Below are 18059 nucleotides of genomic sequence, written 5' to 3'. Positions count from 1 at the left end.
TTAATTCAGAGAATGATCCTATATACTAGGATTTATATTTCTTGAATATATAAACAACATATATTTTTTCCGGGTCACCCTTTGGGTCTGCTTGCCCAGTGGCTTCATACCTTTGAAAAAGAGGCATCCATTACCTTGGGAAGAGGAAGACGGAGGCTAGAACAAAGAAGGTATTGCTCATCTTTGAATTCCAGACTAGAGTCTAAGGCCATGACCAGGCAATAGCCTAAGCTAAAATGTCATTCATTGTAATATGTGTAAGAGAAAAGAAAAAAATGCTGCCAATTAACTATGACCTATAATCTATTGCAAGGTGAATCTTAAAAATGTACTGGAAAAGGGTACTGGGATTTGTTGAGAGAAAAAAGGGATTTATTTGGAGCTCCGCAAACTGGACTTCACCTCTTAAAAGTCAGGGAGGCAGCCTTGGATCCATACACCAAAGACTAAGCAGGGCTAGACTCGGGTGGCAGAGACTTTCTACCACACAGCTGGGTGGGGAATATCCTGAAACTGATGGGAAGAGCCCACAGAAACAGAAAAAGGAGAAAGTAAAAGCTCAGCTCCTACAGTCACATCTGGAAGGGGGAGCAGAAACCTATGGTCAGAGGGCGGGTGGCCTCCTCCCCTTGAGGTAGCCTGGGGAGATGGCAATTCCCTCAGAGAAGGTGGGCACAGAGTGAGACCTGGCTTCCAGCTAGCCAAGGAGGATCACACAGCGGAGTGAGATGCCACCAGCAGGGTGAATTCCTAACACCAGGAAGATGGATGGAGTCCAGGGACCTGTAGATGCTGCACATCTGCCGCAGTGGCAAGGCTTAGAGTTATCAGCGCTGGGTAGCTTGATGGCCCAGACCCAGGTGACACCTGTCACACCACAATAGACATACGGTAGACAAACTGCAGCAGAGACCCAAGGACAGGGCTGCCACCATTGACCAAGTGGAATGAGACATCTCACCAGGGCCAGCTTGGGTTGGGACCCCCTTCACAATGCCAGCACGGGAAGCAATCCCTATTGGTGTTAGATCAACCTTAGGGAGAGGACCAGAAAAAAAGCGAGAGGCAGAAACCCTGAAAGGCTATCTACCAAGACTTACTGAGACTGAAAGTAAATTGTGACTGAGACAACAATGTATTTGGCTAAAAACCTTGACTGGGACCCAACATGCTGGAACTCCTCTCTTCTTACATTTATTCATTCAATAAATGGTTATTTAGCACATACTACATACCAGGCAGTGTTCTAGGTACTTGGGATATATCTGGGAATAAAGCAGACAAAATCCCTACCCACATGGAGCTTACATTCTCTTAGGTGCAGACAGACAATAGACAGTAAACATAATAAAGAAGGAAACTCTATAGTATATAAGAAAGTGAATGTGGAAAACGTGTCTGCCTCAGGAAGACCGAGCTTGAGAGCAAGACTGTGGTTAGCTACACTATATATATTTCTCATCTGAGCCCCTGCGCTTACTTCCCTTACGTCAGCATTGCCTCCCTCAGAATAACACTGAAGGACAGAAAAATGAACAGGAGATAGACCCTCCCATCAAGGAACTGACAGTCAGCAAGCTTCATGGGAATTATGAAGGAATTATGTCCTTTCTTCATGGAACAAATATTACCAAGCACCTGCTAAAATACATGCTAGGCGGGGCGCCTGGGTGGCTCAGTTGGTTAAGCGACTGCCTTCGGCTCAGGTCATGATCCTGGAGTCCCGGGATCGAGTCCCACATCGGGCTCCCTGCTGAGCAGGGAGTCTGCTTCTCCCTCTGACTCTCCCCCCTCTCATGTGCTCTCTCTCTCTCTCATTCTCTCTCTTTCAAATAAATAAATAAATCTTTAAAAAAAATAAAATAAAAAATAAAATACATGCTAGGCACTGGGGACTCCCACAACCCACATACACACAACACATAAAGCATTCACAATGCATAAAACATTCACAACACACAAAACATTCATAACACACACACAACAAACACAATACACACATAATATATACACTCACACACAACACTCACCGACACACAGGACACACAAAAAACAGTCACACAACACAGCCATACAAATACAATACACACACAACACACAAACATACTCATACAACACACACCCCCAAAACATACAACAAACACAACATTCACAGGCTCACATCACACACATATCAAAGTCTCTGTGCTAAAGTATTTTCACATGAAGGACCACGTGACGGAGGTGAAGGTTGATCTAGTCAAATAAGCATGTGAAAGTGAGTTATACTGAGGTGGTAACTGAAAGTTTGAGACTTCAGGAGGAAACTCTGATTGAGCTAGTACAGACCAAACCATTTGTCGACCTGTGTTGCCAAAGGAGCCTTTACAGAGTTCTCTGAAGGGATTTATGGCCATGAGAATGATTTCCAACTAAAATCCACCTGCACAGCTAAGAGCAAATGGTCTGCACTTACTATGTCATTCCCACTAATACTCCAAACTCTGTCCCTGCTAGACTGAGAAGGACATCTGGCACCAGGTGTACCTGACATCTTTCTCAACACCTGGGGCTTAAATGAATGTTACAACTGCCTTGTGAGGTGGTGTCGTCCGGATTTCAGTTCCAGAAGTTAATCTGATGGCGTTATGTTTGAAACAATAACCTACCAACTGCATACAATTTGTTTTCTAATTTTTGATAGACCAAAGGAAATTCAATGTGGTTTCCATGATAAATATTCCAACTTCACAGGAGAGTACAAAGGGAAACCCACCTTGGACAAAGGCATATTTTTGAAGCGCAGTAAGGAGCTTATGTTGTAATTAGGTATGCCTGAGTTATTGAAAAGAAGTTCCAACCTAACTTCAGCATGACGTTACAGTTTTTACCATTATCCTCTGGCAAATTTTTTCTTTGCTTCCAAAGTTGTACTCTTATTTGGAGCAATATGTTTATATATTTTTTCTTGATATATTGCAAAACATTCTTTACCATGCCAGAGGACTGAGTTTGATGGATAACTCCCAGGAAGTAGCAGCTTTGGCACTTTTCCAAAGTCTTAATAAGTGAGGATAACCCTTGAAACTCAAGTGTTCGGAACAGAGTAAATGTTTTCTGCCCAGTAGTGTCCCCCACCCACAAAGGCCATTTCCGAGAAGCCCACGTTACACAACCCCAAGGGGCATACAGACTTGGACACACATGTAAACACACAATAAGCTGCCTCAATTGCCCAAGTCACAAGGTGAGACTCACCTACATAAACAAATAAGCAGGGAACAAGCCAGAAGAAAATTAGGATGGAGACTCAAAGGCAGCTCTTCGAGTATAGAAGTAACTGAAGAGAAAATTTGGCAGCTGTTTCATAGTCTGAGAAGTCGGAGGTAACTAACAGTAATATATGCAACCACTTGATTTTGTGATGTCAACAAGAGAGCCAAGCAATAAACTACCAGGCATGGGGACATCACAAATAGCATTAACCCACCGATAAGAGAGACCAAGATGCCTCCAGCTCTGCTCTTTCCAGATGGGCTACATCAGCTTCAGTTCCCCTCTCCCTCACCTTGCCAGGATGGTGGAAGCACAGGTAAAGTGGCTGTTGTGGTAGCTGGCACATGGTAGGTGCTTTGCGTTGTTATTTTTGGTCCCCCAAAGAGAAGTGGAGAAGGTACTACGATTTCAAGTGTAGAGTCAGGGTGTCTTCCCCATCCAAAATTGGATGTGTGTTTGATGAGATTTGGGACATTACTTCCCAATATTTAAGACCAAGAAGTTAAAACTAAGACCTTACAATATTTACTTTGTCATGTATCTAAGATTCATATGGAAATAGCATTATCTTTTTAAAATGTTTTCTTTCCCTTCCCTATTTATCACTAGATTCTTTCAAACTAGGTCAAACACTTATTGCAATAACAAATTAACATGAGAACAATTAGAAGCAGAAATAAGAAAATAGAGATGTGCAAATTTTACCTAGAAAAATGTAGTTTGTGTAGTCATCGAGACAGTATGGATATAGATCAATGGAACAGAATGGAAAACCCAGAAATAGACCCATAACTCTATGGTCCACCAATCTTCCACAAAGCGGAAAAGAATATCCAATGGAAAAAAGACAGTCTTTTCAAGAAATGGTGTTGGGAAAACTGGACAGCCACATGCAAAAGAATGAAACTGGACCACTTTCTTACACCATACACAAAAATAAATTCAAAATGGATGAAAGACCTAAATATGAGCCAGGAAATCTTTAAAATACTAGAGGAAAACATAGGCAACAACCTCTTTGACCTCAGCCATAGCAACTTTTTACTAGACACATCTCCAGAGGCAAAGGAAACAAAGAATGAACTACTAGGACTTAATCAAAATATAAAGCTTCTGCAGAGCAAAGGAAACAGTTGAGAAGACCTTTGCAGCCTACAGAACGGGAGAAGATATTTGCAAATGACATACCTGATAAAAGGTTAGTATCCAAAATATATAAAGAACTTCTCAAACTCAATACCCAAAAAACAAATAATCTAGTTAATAAATGGGCAGAAGACGTGAATAGACATTTACCCAGAGAAGACATACAGATGGCCAACAGACACATGAAAAAATGCTCAACATCACTTATCATCGGGGAAATACAAATCAAAACTACAATGAGATACTACCTCATACCTGTCAGAATGGCTAAAATTAACAACACAGGAAACAAAAGCTGTTGGTGAGGATGCGGAGAAAGGGAACCCCCTTACACTGTCGGTGGAAATGCAAACTGGTGCAGCCACTCTGGAAAACAGTATGGAGGTTCCTCAAAAAGTTGAAAATAGAGCTACCCTAAGACCCAACAATTGCACTACTAGGTATTTATCCAAAGGATACAAAAATATAGATTCGAAGGGGCACATGCACCTTGATGTTTATAGCAGCATTATCAACAATAGCCAAATTACTGAAAGAGCCCAAATGTCTATCAACTGATGAGTGGATAAAGAAGATGTGGTGTGTATGTATATATATATATATATATATGTATATATATATACAGTCGAATATTACTTAGCCATAAGAAAGAATGAAATCGGGAGCCTCGGTGGCTCAGTTGGTTAAACGACTGCCTTCAGCTCAGGTCATGATCCCGGAGTCCCGGGATGGAGTCCCGCACTGGGCTCCTTGCTCGGCAGGGAGTATGCTTCTTCCTCTGACCCTAATCCCTCTTGTGTTCTCTCTCAATCTCTCTCTCTCTCAAATAAATAAAAAAATAAAAATCTTTAAGAAGGAATGAAATCCTGCCATTTGCAATGACGTGGACGGAGCCAGAGAGTATTATGCTAAGCAAAATAAGTCACGCAGGAAAAGACAAATATCATACGATTTCATTCATATGTGGAATTTAAGAAACAAAACAGATGAACATATGGGAAAGAAAAAAAAAAACATGGGAAAGAAAAAAGAGAAAGAGAAGCAAACATAAGAGACTCTTAACTAGAGAGAACAAACTGAGGGTTGCTGAAGGGAGATGGGTGGGGGGTGGGTTAAATGGGTGATGGGCATTAAGGAGGGCACTTGTTATTATGAGTACTGGATGTTATAGGTAAGTGAGGAATCACTAAATTCTGCTCCTGAAACCAATATTACACCATATGTTAACTAACTAGAATTTAAATAAAGATTTGAAACAAAAAAAAAAGAAAAAGAAAAATGTAGCCTGGTCATAAACGCACTAGGATCAAGTATAGAAAGTCTGCTAACATGATCTCCTGATTTCCCTTGTTTCTTCCAATGGGAGAAAGGGAGAAAAAAAGCAAACTCAAGAGGTTTTCAGGACAATGACCATCCTTTTAATTTAATTTTATTTTTATTTTTAAATTTTTTTGTATCCTCCAACGTGTCTAACACAATGCAAAGCACTCAGTAAATATTATTTTGACACCTTAAAGTCAGACTTAGACAAAGTGATCTCAACTATAGGGAGAGTGATGTCTACTCCCCTTTTAGGCTGATGCACTAGCAGCACTTAGAGACTTTCTTATAAATAACATTCCCAAAATACACTGAAGAACATTTGGATGCAATAAAATTAATCCAGAAACATCATTTGCAGAAGTGTGTTGGCCATTTATTCCAAAATCTAGCTTACGTTTACAGTTTATTTTTGTATTTTGAAAAGAAGAAGAAAAAAAGAAGTTGCCGTATTTACTTAACAGCCAATGTGATCCCAATTTGTTAAGTAAATACCATGCTAACCAACAAACCTCTTAATGGCCATACCTAATCTTTTTTTTTTCACTGCTGAGGAATTAAATATTTATTGATTAGTGTAGAAGTTCGGATTCATATTTCTACAAATGACAAAAAGCTTAAAGTTTATCCGTTCAAGAACAAGGTGTAATTTGATGGAATTCTAATATTTAAAATTTTATAGAAAGATTATTCTTGTTTATGACTTTACAATCTGTGGTTTACACGTTCAAAGTTGGGACAAATCACAGAAAATCGTCTACCCAGTCACCTTCACGATTCATATGCCCCTGTTCTTTCTCTCATCCATGAAAGAGTTTGTTTTTCCAAGAAGCAATACACTCCAAAGAACCTCAAAGGAAACATACCTAATCTTTTTATATTCAGAGTTTCGCTGTTACTACTTTAGACAAGATCATGTGGGTGGGGGAGTGGTAAGGGGGAAGTTCTTACATTTCTTCCTCAGGAGGACTGGGGAGGAACAAAGGAAGCAGTAGAAGCTAGAGAGGAGATTAAAGTCTGAACCAACTGAACGCAATACACCCACTTGTCAAAGCAAAACCGGCCTGTGTAACCTATGTGGGCTTCTTTCTCACCTCGTCAAAATGGATGGTTAGACCAAAACACACTTTTCTTCCGAATGATCCATGTTAGCTGAATAAGTAATACTAGGCAAGCCCCTACTTGCCCTTTGCTTCAACGTTGGCAGTCAAACCTTGCTGTGCAGGGTCCCCCACTGCTCTGGGATGAAGCCAGATCACTCGGTTTCAGGTCCTAGAGCCACCTTGCTCTCCCCTGACTCTACCTCTGTGCAGACATTTGCCTCCTGCCAGTTTTCCCAGGGGCTACCTTTTTCCCTCCCCCGAGAATGTCACCCTTCCTCCTCCAGTTCAAGTGCTCCTCCCCACCCTTCCAAGTCCTTCCCAAATACTGTGCGCTCCTTCCAGAGGGTTTTCCCACCCCTCCGACCAGGGGAAAGGGGGGACTACTCTCTCCCACTCCCCTGAACCCTTGGCTTCACCTCCCGCCCTCTGATGGCACTGGCAACCCCCAATTTCATTTTACATGAGCCCTTCACTCCCCTGATACTCAAATGCTTAGAAGTAGGCTCTTTTCTCTGACTGACTGTAGCTTGAACTGAGTAGACATTTGCATCTTTGCCAAATAAATGACAGCAGCGACATTTACACAATGAATGCCCACCAAGCCTTAGAAAATTCAAACCACACGGACAGGACAGAGAGAGCCTTTGATAACTTCTGGGGACAAGGTTTTCTGGGAAATGGACTCAATTCCCCCAGCAGGTAGGATTTGGCAATCGCTCTGGACAGGCTTGTTCTAGTCAGCTTCTTGTTTACTCATGTAATTTACTGAATTTATGGCTGTCTACTTCCCAGGTCAGTGGTTCTCAACCCACATTATACCAGCTGCATGGTAAAACCACCTGGTGAGTTTTTTTTAATCCCTGTGCTGAGACCCAGACCAATCACATCAGAACCTCTGATGGTGGGACTCGGGCAGCAGTATTTTTTTAAAGCTCCCCAGGTGATTCCAACATGCAGCCAGGATTGATGACCTCTGACCTAGACCATAGAGGGTGATCCTATCCAGCAGACCTGGATTATTCTATTTGTACAAAACTGTGGTTCACTAACACAGCAAAACCCATTTTCTACAGGGCCCCAGCAGACTGTGGCCAGGTAAAGGAAGAGAGAGTTCAGCCTCAGGGCCACACAACAGGTTTCCCTAAAACAATAATTTACAATTTGGACATCAGTTCCAGACTCAAGGAAGTACCTGTCTCCACCACCCCTCCCTCCCTCCCGCAGCATTTTTCACTTTCTTGTGAACGTAGTTTCTGTACACTTGTCACGTTATCTTACCAGTATTCTTAACAATTTCAATGCGGAAAAAGAAGTTTAGAACTCTGATCTTGCAGTTAAATAAATCTCAGAATTTGAGGTTAATGATAAATACTCAAGCATGGTGAGTGATGTTGGGTGTAATTTCCCACATTATTACAATAGCAAAACCGTAACCTCCCTTTCTCCTTGTGAGTCAGCTCAGTAACCCACTGTGTTAAGCTAGAGAAATGCTTAATCCTTGGGGGAAATGTATTCAAAAGAGGTAGTCACGGCAAGTTCACATGAGATTTTTTAAATCAATGAAATCTAAGCACACATTCTATCACCACAGATTATAATCATGTATTTCCTTCTAGGAAAGAAATCCCATGAGTCTTTGCATTCCCAGCTACATTATATGTGTATGTATATGTACATCAATATAACTGTGTAATGTATATGTATATCAATATAATCTTGTGTAAGTTTAAAGTGTACAAGGTGTTAATCTGATACATTTATATATTGCAAAATGATTACCACCATACCATGAGCTAACACCTCCAACCCAACATATAATTACCACTACTTTTTTGTGGTGAGAACATTTACGATCCACTCTCTTGACAACTTTCAAGTATGTAATATGATATATTAGCTATAATCGCCATGTTGTACCTTAGATCCCCAAAACTGTCAATCTCATAACCAGAAGTTTTTAACCTTCGATCAAAATCTCTCCACTTCCCTTGCATTTCCCCTCAGCCCCTGGTAATACCACTCTGCTCTGCTGCTCTGAGTTCAGTTTTTTTAGACTACATGTAAGCGATATCATACAATCTTTGTCTTTCTCTGTCTGGCTTATCTCACTTAGCCTAATACTTCATCCATGTTATGGTTGGTTGTATATGTATATGGCAAGATTTCCTTCTTTCTCATGGCTGAATAATATCCCATTGCATATGTATACCACATCTTCTTTATCCATTCACCTGTTGACGAATACTTAGGTTGTGTCCAGACCTTGGCTATTGTGAATAATGCTGCAATAAACATGGCAGTGAAGATATCTCCCCAAGATCCTGTTTCTATTTCCTTGGATATACACCCAGAAGTGGGATTGCTAGATCATTTGGTAGTTCTACTTTTAATTTTTTTGAGGAACCTCCATACTATTTTCAACAGTAACTATACCACTTTAAATTCCCACCAACAGTGCACAAGGCTTCCCTTTTCTCTACAATCTTGCCAACACCTGTTATCAGTTGCCTTTTTGATATACAGATTATTCTTTAATGGACAGACGATAGTATTTGCAAAACCAGGTTTCTCCCACCTACTTCAGGCAGCATCTGTTGAATCATTCCAGAGAAATATCTATCAAGTTAATTTGTACCTTACTATTACATATATATTTCTTTGTATTGATTTTAGTTTAAATATTACCTACTGACCATTTCAGAGCATAGAAAATAACCCTTGCATATAATACCTTTTTAAAAAACTAGCTTACAGATAGCATGTACCAATTTGGATGATAAATTCCCATCAGAGGTGGAAGGAGGGAGCCTTAATCACATGCTTCCTGTGAACAAACTCTGAAAAATGTCAACACTCATAAAAGTATGACTACCTTAATCACATCTGAAAAAGAACAATTCCATACACTTGTGTTTCCCTTCTTTAAGTTCTCCTATCATTTCAGCACAATGAAATACAAAGAAGTTTGGGAGTCCACCAGACACATGTTCATATCCTGATTCTGTTAATCAGCCTCTAACATCTTGAGAAACCACCTGCTGTCTCTGGGTCTCTTTCTCCCTCAGTCCAAATCTGTGTAAGGATCACAGGTGATGTCTGAAAAGCACCCAGCAATCATAGGGAGGAGACAGATCGGGGCAGGGCGGCAGGGTACTGCGTTGCTGGTATTCCCAGGGTAGAGCGGCTGCCAGTTGGCCCACAGCAAAGAGATCAAGAAGCCAACAAATGAAGTAATAATAATAAAAGATCTATGAAAAGTTGCCCCAGGATTTCCAGTCAAGTGCTACCCTGTCACTAACTCCGGGAACAGAATTAGGGAAGCCACATCAGTTTTGGGGGGATGCACTCATGGCTTTGGAATGTGTTGGTTTTGTGGCCCATGTTGGAATATGCTGTTGGCAAAAATGACTGAGCGGCTACAGTCATCAAAAGCAACACTGCTTACCTCAGTCAAGAAGGAACTCATTGTCAAGAGGTTCAGCATCTTTAGAAACAAGATAGGGGATACTTTATAAGCACAGTCCAATAATTTCCCCCCTCAAACTATAAAAAGAGGCAGACATCCACAAAAGACACAAACATGCCATCACCTAGTTCTAGAGCAATGTCATTCATTCATTCACTGATTGATTGATTCATTCATTCATTCAATCAATCATTCATTCCGGGAATGCCTGATGGCTTCAGACATCAAACTTGCTAAAATCCTTTCTGAAATTTTAGTCTTTAAAGCAAACCATGCCATTGTTATGGACCAGCTGAACACAGATGTAAGAAAACCAAAAGCCTAAAAATCTAGGAATCCTAAAATATTTATTTCAATTATAATTAGCACAGACATATTTCAAATTTTACAAATATGTTTCTGGACTCTTTTTTTTTTTTTTTTTGGTAAATTTTCCTTTTGCTGCCTTTCTTATCTGCCATTCTCACTTAGCAATCCCCTTCCCCACATTGCTTTTGATTGGACAATTCTGTCCAGGTTGAGTACCTAGAATTCACCTGAGGAGTCCTTTCTTCTCAGAAGCAAACCTGCCCTCTTTTCCCTGGACCAAGAGGAGAAGCTTCCTGAGCTTAAGTTAAGAAACTGACCTCATAGTCTTCCTGCTTCCTACTTCCATGTTCCTATGTCCACAGAAACCTGCATCCCTTCACACCTTTTTGGGGCCAACAGATCCTGGAGCCTTCATCCCAGATCTCACACACACACACACACACACACACACACTAATCCCCACTCTGCTCTGGCCACAAATGACCACCTGTGCCACTGAGATGAAACTGAGCGTCCACCCAATCATCAATACTTTGTCTTGGTCCCCTATGTTTCTTCACAAAATGGCAGTGCTTCTTGGCTTCTAGCCTTACCATTAGGCACCTAAGGCTGTAGTCCATCCACACCCCTTCTGCAGGACTCTCCCAGCACTGCAGACTCATAAGCAAAGCAACTCCATCAGACTGGAACCAGAGGGACCAGAGTGAAAGAGGATACATAGTAGAGAGAAGCCCTCTCCTCAGGGCCTTCCCCAGAGAATAAAACTTAGAATTTGCTCTCTTCTGGACCACAGAAAGCCACGGCTTCAGTGCTCAGAGGACAGTCCCACTCTGCCCCTGGCTCACTCAGTGGCCTTGAGGAAAGCTCTCGATTCTTCACCTCTGAAGTTAGAATAATAACCCTACCTGTACCTCCAGGGAAGGATGTGGGAGAAGCTCTGGTCCTGGGAGGGCTCCTCAGCATGAAGCCGACCCTCGGGCACACGAGTGGCCCACACTGCAAAGCTAGAGTCCTCCTCTGGAACCCAGAAGTGGCAGGCACTTTTGCTGTTTCTTTCCTGCCTTCCTTTCGGTTGCTGACATTTGCTTCGGTCTCAAAGCTGGACTGTAAGCTGCTGCTCATTTTCTAAATCTTTCTATTTTGCCTCCCACCTCCTGTTCCTCTTCCTCTCGAGAGCACGGAGCACAGGGCCTAGCCCAGACCGGACATGGCAACAACAATTTGTCAAAATGATCGATTAATTTAGTAAGGTGTGAGATAATGAAGGAGAAGGCCTTTGTAAACTGAGTTTTATCTCTGGGAGAGGTATAATGTGTATTTGTGGTATGTCTCCATGGACATGTTTAGACTAAGCTTTTGTCACTTGTCACACACACGCAGGAATTCATGGCTGGACAAGAGAGTGAAGCATCCTGGGTGCCAGCCAGCCCTCTACCAGAGGTCACTCATGTCACTATCTCTTGGGGCAAATACAATGACTTCTCCCCACGGCATCCATCACCCAGGTGAACATTTATAGTCTATGTGGGTAAGATTTGACAGACTCTGCCACCATCTTTCCAGCCCATAACTGAAGACTCCCCAAAATTCAGAATAAAATCCAATCTTTTGACAGGGACCCCAAATGCCCACAGTGATCTGCCCCCTGCCCCTGTTTCCAAGCTCACCTCCAACCCCCTCCCACACACTTGGCCAGCCCTGTACATATCTTCTTCTGTTCCTCCAACAGGGCTCTACACCACTGTTCTCTCTGCCTTCCACCTGTGTGCCTCAGAACTCACCCTCCTCCACCAGGACTCCCACCACCAGGCTAAGGCAGATCTCAGCTCATCAGTCACCATCTTAGCACCAGTCTGCCTCTTTCATGGTGCTAATCGCTATGGGTGTAATACATACTGCTGCCCAGTTTTTTTGTGTGGCCCTTGTAGGCAGCAGCCAAATCACCCTCACCCACTATGGCATCCCATGGCTAGACACCCAGCATGGCCTCAAAAAACAATCACTGAGCAAACCAAAATTATGATCACAAACAATTTTTAAAACAATCTCAATACCACTACACACCTATTAGAATGGCCAAAATCCAGAACATTGACAACACCAAATGCTGGTGAGGATATGGAGCAACAGGAACTCTCATTCATTGCTGCTGGGAATGCAACATGGCATAGCCACTTTGGAAGACAGACAGTTTCCTACAAAACTAAAAACAGACTTACCACACAATCCAGAAACTGTGGCCCTTGGTATTTACATAAAAGAGTTGAAAATTTACATCCACACAAGAACCTGAACATAGATATTTATAGGAGCTTTATTCATTAATTGCCCAAACTTGGAAGCAACAACATATTATTGAGTAGATGCATGGATAAATAAACTGTGGTACATCCAGACAGTGGAATATTACTTAGCACTAAAAAGAAATGAACTATCAAGCCATGAAAAGACCCGGAAGAAACTTAAATGCATACTACTAAGTAAAAGAAGCCAGTCTGAAAAGACTATTCATTGCTTGATTCCAACTTTATGGCATTCTGGATAAGGCAAAACTATGAAGACAGTAAAAAGATCAGTAGTTGCCAGGGGTTTCAGCTGGGAGTGGGGAGAATGAATAGGTAGAGCACAGAGGACATTTAGGGCAATAAAATACTCTGTATGATACCATAATGATGTATGCATGTCATCATATACTTGTCTAAACCCATAAAAGGCACAACACCGAGAGAGAACCCTACAATCAACCACGGACTTTGGGTGATAATGATGTGTCAGTGTTGGCTCATCAACTATAACTAATGTACCACCCTGGGATGGGGGAGCCTATTGATAATGGGGAGGGGGGAGAACATATATGGGAAATCTCTATACCTTCCCCTTAATTCCACTGTGAACCTAAAACTGCTGTCAAAAATAAAGTCTAAATAAAGAAACCTCCATCATGAAATGAGATACGAAAATTTTAAAAACACACCGAGTCAACCTCTTCCCCACAAAAGACCACAAAAGTTGAATAAAAACCAGTTGGCTAGCATACTATGTTGATAAGCACATGGGGAAATATGCTCTCTAACATTCCCAGAAGTATTATTTAGGAGGGAGGTGGATGGGCAGTTTTGAAATACATATCAAAATCACAAATTCCAAAGTCTTTGACCTGCAATTCCACTTCTAGGACTTTAGCCAATAAACACGTTTGTTTGCACTTCTGCAAAATGACACAGGCAAGGCTGTTATTCATTGCAACACTGGTTGTAACAGCAAAAGATTGCAAACAACTTAAAAGTCCACTGAAAGGGGTGCCTGGGTGGCTCAGTTGTTAAGCGTCTGCCTTCGGCTCAGGTCATCATCCCAGGGTCCTGGGATCGAGCCCCACATCGGACTCCCTGCTCAGCGGGAGGCCTGCTTCTCCCTCTCACACTCCCCCTGCTTGTGTTCCTTCTCTTGCTGTGTATCTCTGTCAAATAAAGCAATAAAATCTTAAAAAAAAAAAAAAGGCCACTGAAAGGTCAAAAATGCACCTCGTTAGAGGTGGATACAGAACAAGGTGCAGAAGAGTATAAACCATTAGTGTGTGTGATGGCTAATTTTATGTGTTGATTTGACTGAGCCCAATGAGCTGGTGTGTGTCTGTGAATGGGTTTCTGGAAGAGATAGGCCTTTGAACTGAGTAAAGCAGAAGGCTCTCCCCAGTGTGGGTGGGTGGGCATCATCCAATCCCTTGGGGGCTGAAATAGAACAAAGAGGCAGAGAAAGGTTGAATTCACTTTGCATGACTACTTGAGCTGAGACATCTATTTTCCCTACGTGCTCCTGGTTCTCATGCCTTCAGACCTGGAACCAGATCTCACATATTAAGTATTAGCCATCATTATTTTTTATCCAGTACCAAGTTCAAACAATTGCTGTCAGTTTGGTTCTGATTCTAACAGCCTAGCACTGAGCTGGGGCTCAGAATGAAACTCTGTACCCCCCTTTAACACATTTCATCCTCACACCAAGTCCATGAGTCTTACACATACAAGTTATGATCTCCATTTTCCTGGTTCTACCCTTTGCTTGTATTCATTTGCTTAATATCCATTAAGAGCTTTAAAGTTTCACTCAATAAAAATGGGCACCAACCCAAATGAAATTAAACAAAATCATCAATCTGCCCCAGAAAATCTCCATTTTCAAAATCTTCTGTGATTCCTTTTTAAGAAATTCTTTTCCCTGCAGAGTTAGGTAACAATGTTCCTAGATCCCTTCTGTGGACTCATTCTAGAAACATTCATTGAGCCCCGCTCGGTGTCAGACCCCAGACCAGGCCCTAGGGAGAGAAACACATAAAACAAGTCCCGCCTTTGAGAAGGAGAACTGAGCAAAGCAAGGGGTCAACGACAGTGCAATCTAAGAAGAATGGTGTGTTGTCCTGCATGCAAGTGAGATAAGTAAGCAACGAAATAGAAACCATCTTCAATCTAAAGTACATACTTTATAAGATGAGAATACAAATAAACTTCATGATAACAGCAATCGTAATTGCACCGTTTTATATTTTTCACTTCTTTTCTATTCAAAGAACTTTCCTCTGTCTCATCTCTGTTCCCAGTACAATCGTGTGGTGGGATGAAACGTCAATCCCTACCTTTAAACTTTATAGACAAAAAGGAAATAAAATCATAAAGACTGAGCTTTGCCCTGGGTTGTTGAAATGGTAGAAAGTCAGAATAAAAGCATCCAAGTCCCCAACGCTCTCAGCAGGCCTACTGAGCGACACCAAATGAGGTCAAAGTCCCCAGAAATTAGGTTAGCATAAATTACTGTAAGAAATGATTGCTTTGATGTGAGTAACCAAAAAAGACTAGAATCTGAACCCAAAGGGGCAGAATAGGAAGTGGAAAGGTTTTACAAAGCCTTCCTTTAAAGCAAATCAAGACAACAAAATAGCCTTTGCCAGTTATCAGATTAAAACATTAATTAAAAAAAAAAAGCCAAAACCTAATGTTGGTGAAAGTGTGGTAAAATGGTATTCATACAGTGCTGGAGGGAGTGTAAATTAATAGCACTTTCCTAGATTAAATTTAGTGGCAGGGATCAAGAGCTTCAAAAATGCTCATGCCCTTTGACCCCACAGTTTTCCCTCTGGGAATATAGTCCAAGGAAATAATCAAGAAGAGACACAAAGGTTTCATTATAAGTACGTTGGTTTTGTGATGCTGATAACAGAAAAGAAAACACTCCAATATCTACCAACATGCCTTAATAAATTCTCTGTATAATGTGATCAAACAACTTTTGTAGAAAGAAATGAGCGTTTATCTCATAGTGATAGGTTTTTATCTTTCATCTTATTTACTGATCTATATGTCTTTTATTTTATTTCTGACAGTAAGGATGTGCTAGTAGTCCTGTCAGTTTTGCAAGGGATATGTTAGAAGTGATTTCAGCCATTCCTTGACCATGCCCAGCAAGGTTTTCTCCTAAGTAAGCAAGTAGGCGTGTGCCTAGAAGGTGTTGTGGGATAGATTAGCAACTGCATGCTGACTTGAGAAAGGCCGTAAGTATCTCTTTGAATTCATCACCAGAATTAGGAAGATTAAATTCATCTCAAGAAGTGCTCCTTGCTCCTTCTGGGCAGCATTATCTTCTTCCTTTCCCCAAAAGATCCACATGTTTCCAGGGAGCACAAACCCTCCCTTGGCCTCTAGCACACACAGTGGTCTCCAGTGGTCCGTGGGCAGGTAGCGAGATTCACAAACAAGCTGCACCATCTGAAACATCCTTCCCTAACCCAGCTCCCCAGGCTCTGTTCACCATAGCGCCAACTAGCATTTTGCATAAAAGTAAGGAGTTGTCAATTGAATTGAACTGAATTGAACAGTAAACCTCATTTTGCTCTCATTTTTGTGTTCTCATTTCCTATCTTTAATCTTCCAGATTCTGTCCCATTTTCTTATTCTTTCCCACAACAATGTTACTGATAGGATTATAGAAGTCAAGCGTGTCTAATAAAAAAAATACGGGACATTGTTTATCATCTCTTCTGAGAGTTTTCCTTATAGCTCTGGATGTAACATTTGTTAAGCCTTGGGGGGGAAAAATGCTGTGCTTTTAAAATGACATTTTAAGCCCTTACTGGAGGAAGCACATACAAGCCTTGCTAGTCCACAACACATTATAACTTTAAATGCAACCAGTGGGTATCTGTTAATAGTAATGCAATGCCTTCAGGCAAACATCAGGCCAGATTGTGCCCCTCTCAAACTGACAAATTTTAATGGAAAGTGATCAAATAAGTCTTAATTCTAACATCAGCAACAACATTTTTAAAAGATTCTTATTTATAATACCCTTCACTTAAACCTCACAATTTACCATCATGCAACTATTTATGGCTTATAAGTACTGTATAGTTATAAAATATATTTCCCACATCTTTCATAGTTAATCTTCCATAGAGTAAAACATGCATTATCAGAGGCGATCTTCTAATATGACTCACAGACACATCTTAAGGTTAAATATGCCTACAGAGCCACATAACTCCAAGAAATACTTAAAATCCTGTTTTCAACAAACAGTGTAACATGATCAGTTTTATCAAAGTCCATTTGTCCCTCCTAAATCTTTCGTCCGTATAGAAGCAAGCAAAAAGAAAACGAGGGGAAAATATGGGACCAAAAACCAGAAGTGCAATTAATCATCTTACCATCTCCCTTCTTCATCGTGGGCACATTTGGGGATGGCTGGCCTTGCAGGAGGCGGTGACTTGGAGGGTAAGCCCACAGCGTTTCTTTCCCCAAATAAGTCAACTGAGAAAACAAAAGTGCATTCTGAAGTCAGCCCTGGAGAGACTTGCTAATTCCTCTTTTCTTTTTCCAGAGAGCTTTGGGTCTGGTCCGTGCAGCACAAGAGGTGTCCCTCACATCTTGTCAGCAGACCCAGTTTTACCGCGGCTGAAAGAAAGGAGACTCTGAGTGACGTCTGTGTCAGAGCCTATGGGGGCTTTAATCCTCAGCAGTGACACATGTGGGGAGCTATGAACAGGAAACTCAGAGCTGGGCAGACAGCCAGAATCATTCCGAAAACGTGCCAAACGCTTACGAAATACCAACACGCTTTACCGCACACTCACATCGAACGCTTCACAAGCCTGTGTCTCTATCCCCATGTGACTTTGTGTTAGACCTAGACAAAGCTTGCCAGCATGTCCAGCCTAGCAGGGGTCCCATCATTCGATGGGTCAAGGCCAGGAATGGGGACTCATACCCTCTCCCTCGGTTGCCAACCTCCCGATCCTTCTTGTAATGAAAGCCACAGACGAGAGCCTGGAGGACCTTTCAGTTCCTTTTATCTTTCAGCCCTGGGGCCCCTTCATGATGTGCCCATTCACCTGCCACAGGCCCTGGGAGCACTGCCAGGCTCTCTTGTCAGCGTCCTGGAGGTGGGAGACCCACTGATCACCCCTGGGCTTG

At 41.7% G+C, this 18059-nt stretch overlaps 1 protein-coding gene across 12 annotated transcripts in view; it reads right to left on the bottom strand.

The window, feature by feature from the left end:
* IL1R1 (interleukin 1 receptor type 1) overlaps positions 1-17591 on the bottom strand; it is a 69769-nt gene extending 52178 nt beyond the window's left edge. For 9 of the 12 annotated variants that reach the window (XR_003524904.1, XM_027624020.2, XM_027624025.2 and 6 more), the window contains exon 1: positions 17294-17591. Coding sequence is in view for 7 of the 12 variants with exons in the window: in XM_027624019.2 (XP_027479820.1) it covers positions 17294-17296 (3 nt within the window). In the remaining 5 variants the exon portion in view is untranslated. The remainder of the gene's footprint in view (positions 1-17293) is intronic. The other 3 variants (XM_027624028.1, XM_027624029.2, XM_027624030.1) reach the window with 1 other exon arrangement.
* Positions 17592-18059: the final 468 nt, after the last annotated feature.

This window comes from Zalophus californianus, chromosome 8 (genome assembly GCF_009762305.2).
Source record: "Zalophus californianus isolate mZalCal1 chromosome 8, mZalCal1.pri.v2, whole genome shotgun sequence".
NCBI lineage: Eukaryota > Metazoa > Chordata > Mammalia > Carnivora > Otariidae > Zalophus > Zalophus californianus.
This window is presented reverse-complemented; position numbering and strand designations above follow the sequence as displayed.